Source organism: Otolemur garnettii, unplaced genomic scaffold (assembly GCF_000181295.1).
Source record: "Otolemur garnettii isolate 467f Iridium unplaced genomic scaffold, OtoGar3 scaffold00005, whole genome shotgun sequence".
NCBI classification, from domain to species: Eukaryota; Metazoa; Chordata; class Mammalia; order Primates; family Galagidae; genus Otolemur; species Otolemur garnettii.
The window spans coordinates 28,682,511-28,685,563 of NW_003852400.1; the positions used below are offsets into that span (position 1 = coordinate 28,682,511).

Genomic DNA, 3,053 nt, shown 5'->3' on the forward strand with positions numbered 1-3,053 from the left:
ATGTGAATACACTGTTGAAGGGTTGCCAAATCTGTGCATACTATCAAGTTTTTGCAGGATTAAAAATTCCTCTTTAAAAATAAATTCCCTGGACTGTGCCTGTGGTTCAGTGGGTGTGGCACTCACCACACAGTGAGGGTGGCACTGAACCTGCCACCCTCAATATATGAGGGTGGCAGGTTCAAACTCCGCCCTGCCAAACTGCAACAAAAAATAGCCAGGCCTTGTGGCGGGCACCTGTGGTCCCAGCTACTCGGGAAGCTGAGGCAGAAGGGTCGCCTAAGCCCAGGGGTTGGAGGTTGCTGTGAGCTGTGATGCTAGAGCACTCTACTTAGTATGATGAAGTGAAACTTTGTCGCTACAAAAAATAAATAAGAAAATAAATTCCCTAATTGGATACAATGCACTTCACAGTTATGTGGACGCACATCCTGAGAAAACACACACTATACTTGTGAGAAGGAATTTTCGCCAGATTTAGGCTTCCTCTTTTTCTCTTAGCAATACTGTGTATGTTTTATTTATGTGGAAATGTCTGTCCACAGAACAATAGTTTATTAATACAATTAAATACTTTTTCTGTTATGTTTACAATTTGTATGGCTGCAAAGTCTAATTACCCTTTTCCTGCAAATAAAATTTTTGCACTTGCCCTGGAATTTAGTGAAGCAGCAGCAGGTAACATGTGCCTGTTGGTATCAATTGTTCTGCTAGTGAGTTAAGGTAGCAAACGTCCCTTTGTGGAAAGTTTACTCTGAGCAAATTCTTAAAACACAAACCGGAAACAAAAAACCGCTTCCCCCAGATTCGGGCTGAGGGGCGGAGCGGCACAGGGGTGGGTCAGGGAACCCCTGCTCCCGCCTGGCACTTCCCCGCGCCGCCCGCCCCGCGCTCGGCCCTGCTCCTTTTCGGCGTCCGCTCGGCTCTTCGGTTTCTGCTCGGGCGGGAGCGCGGCGGTGAGTCCCGCGCACGCGCTGTCGGCTCCGGTTCTCTCAGGGCTGCTCCGGGCTTGGTGTTTTCACTTCCTTCCTCTCAGAGCTGTATCCGGGTCGTTGCTTTCCCTATTGTCTGAGGCAGCCGGCCTCGGACTGTGCAAATTCTGGGTCTTTTGTTGCTTCTGGTGCAGGCTAATAAAGTTTTTATTTCTTATATTTTTTCTTCTGTTTTTGACGGGAGAAATTATCTCCCCAGGGCCGCCGGGTTGGGAGCGCTGCCTAGGCCGGAGGTGTCCTCCGGCCGGGAAGCGCCGTGGGAAGGGGACCGAGCGGCCGGGGCCGGGGGCGGGTTGGGGACACCGCGGCGCTGCTCCTGAGAGCGCCCTGGTCGGGTTGGCAGCGCCGCCGATTGTAAATAGCATCCTTCGGACTTGTCTCCGCGGTCCCAGTCCCCGACCTCGGCGCTGCCTCTCCCTAGGTCTCCAAACGACCACTTCACGGATTCCTTAGTAAGTGTGGCCAAGGCCTCCGCTGCGAGAAAGGTGTAGTAGCCCTTGTAGAAATCAGGGCTGGGCGAACAGGGCAGGGGTGGGAAGCCCTGCAGGAAGCTGGACCCTTGGTGGGCGCGTTCTTTCCGCGGTCCGCGCGAATGAACGCCGCTTTGATTCTCTGGGCTTTGCATTTTCTATTGACTGTCAAACGGTGTCTGAATGAGGGGTTACCAGGGAGTCGCAGAAACATCTGGACAAGATGTTCGAGGAGAGGGTCGGCTTGGATTTGGGTCGGCCCGAGTTGGGTTGGCAGTATCTCTGGGCGGGAGCTGTCCATAGAGCTGCCCGCGTCCCCCAGCCCATGTCCCTAACCTTCGTCCAATCACTTTTGCTGAAAGCTCAATGAGTCAAAGATTCCCAATATGAAGGCATCTTTATCTTCCCTTAGCATCACAGCTCTGCCCCGTGTTTGGTGTGATTATGAATGACGAAGTAATCTTTTCTTTCAACAGTGGATCGCAGCTCCAAGAGGAGGCAGGTGAAGCCTTTGGCAGCTTCTCTGCTGGAAGCTCTCGATTATGATAGTTCAGATGACAGTGATTTTAAAGTTGGAGATGCCTCAGGTAAATGTTTCCTTCTCTCTTCCCCTTAACCCAGCTTTTTGGAGTTGGGCTTATTTTTAGACTTTCTTTTAATTGGTTTTGATGAAAATGCAATTTAAAGCGAAAGCACATAAACTTCATTTGTATTTTGTCTGATTTCCCACATTACCAAAGATCCTATCACTAGATCCTATTGTTGCTTCTGTTTTCTTTGATACTTAACTCAGAGATAATTAGAGAGGGAAGGACTTTTTCCAAAGATGCAAAAACATTTTATCTATTCTATACCTGAAATATATTTATGCTTATCTTATAGATAGAGGGAAAAAAGTCAAGAGACAATATCCGGAAGTAGAATAGTATCCGAGAGTAATGTGGACCATGAATAACCTAACCCTTGAACAGCGTTCTTGTTCTGATCTTTTCACATCACTTGGCACCCTGTGAGGGCAGTTTTGCATTTTATTAGCTCTCTTTTTAGAATAAAATTGACTGAAGTAAAAGTTGTACTTTAAATTATGATAGATGCTGGAAGTTGGCATCTGTTGGGCTTTTCAGAAATCTTTGAGGTTAAAAACATACATGCTTGCTCATTATGTTTAGTGAGTTTAAGAACAACTTTTTAGAAAGTGATATGTTCACATTTTACAAAATTGGAAAATGAAAGTGTGGTTTTCTTTTGTGTCCTCTGGTCAGTATAGCTGATATATATATAGTTTTAATTCTTTTTTTAAAACTTTTTTTTTTTTTTTTGGAGATGGGATCTTGCTATGTTGCCCTGGCTGGTCTTAAAGTCTCCTGGGCTCAAGTGATCGTCCAGCATTGGCATTCCAAAGTGCTAGGATTACAGATATGGGCCACTGTACTTGGCTGTTTATAAAGTTTTAGTTGAAGGAATCTGAGCAACATAAAAATTAAATTGAACATTTTATGTGAAAAATACTAATGATGGCTCGGCGCCTGTGGCTCAAGCGGCTAAGGCGCCAGCCACATACACCTAAGGTGGCGGGTTCAAATTCCCAGCC

At 46.6% G+C, this 3,053-nt stretch overlaps 1 protein-coding gene across 1 annotated transcript in view; it reads left to right on the plus strand.

Annotated features, from left to right (window-relative positions):
• The first annotated feature begins 1,040 nt into the window (after positions 1–1,040).
• The window catches only part of PHF14 (PHD finger protein 14), a 194,424-nt gene continuing 192,411 nt past the window's right edge, over positions 1,041–3,053 (plus strand). Inside the window, exons 1-2 of the mRNA XM_012812504.2 lie at positions 1,041–1,444; positions 1,939–2,049. Coding sequence (XP_012667958.1) covers position 1,444; positions 1,939–2,049 — 112 coding nt within the window. The 5' untranslated portion in view covers positions 1,041–1,443. The remainder of the gene's footprint in view (positions 1,445–1,938; positions 2,050–3,053) is intronic.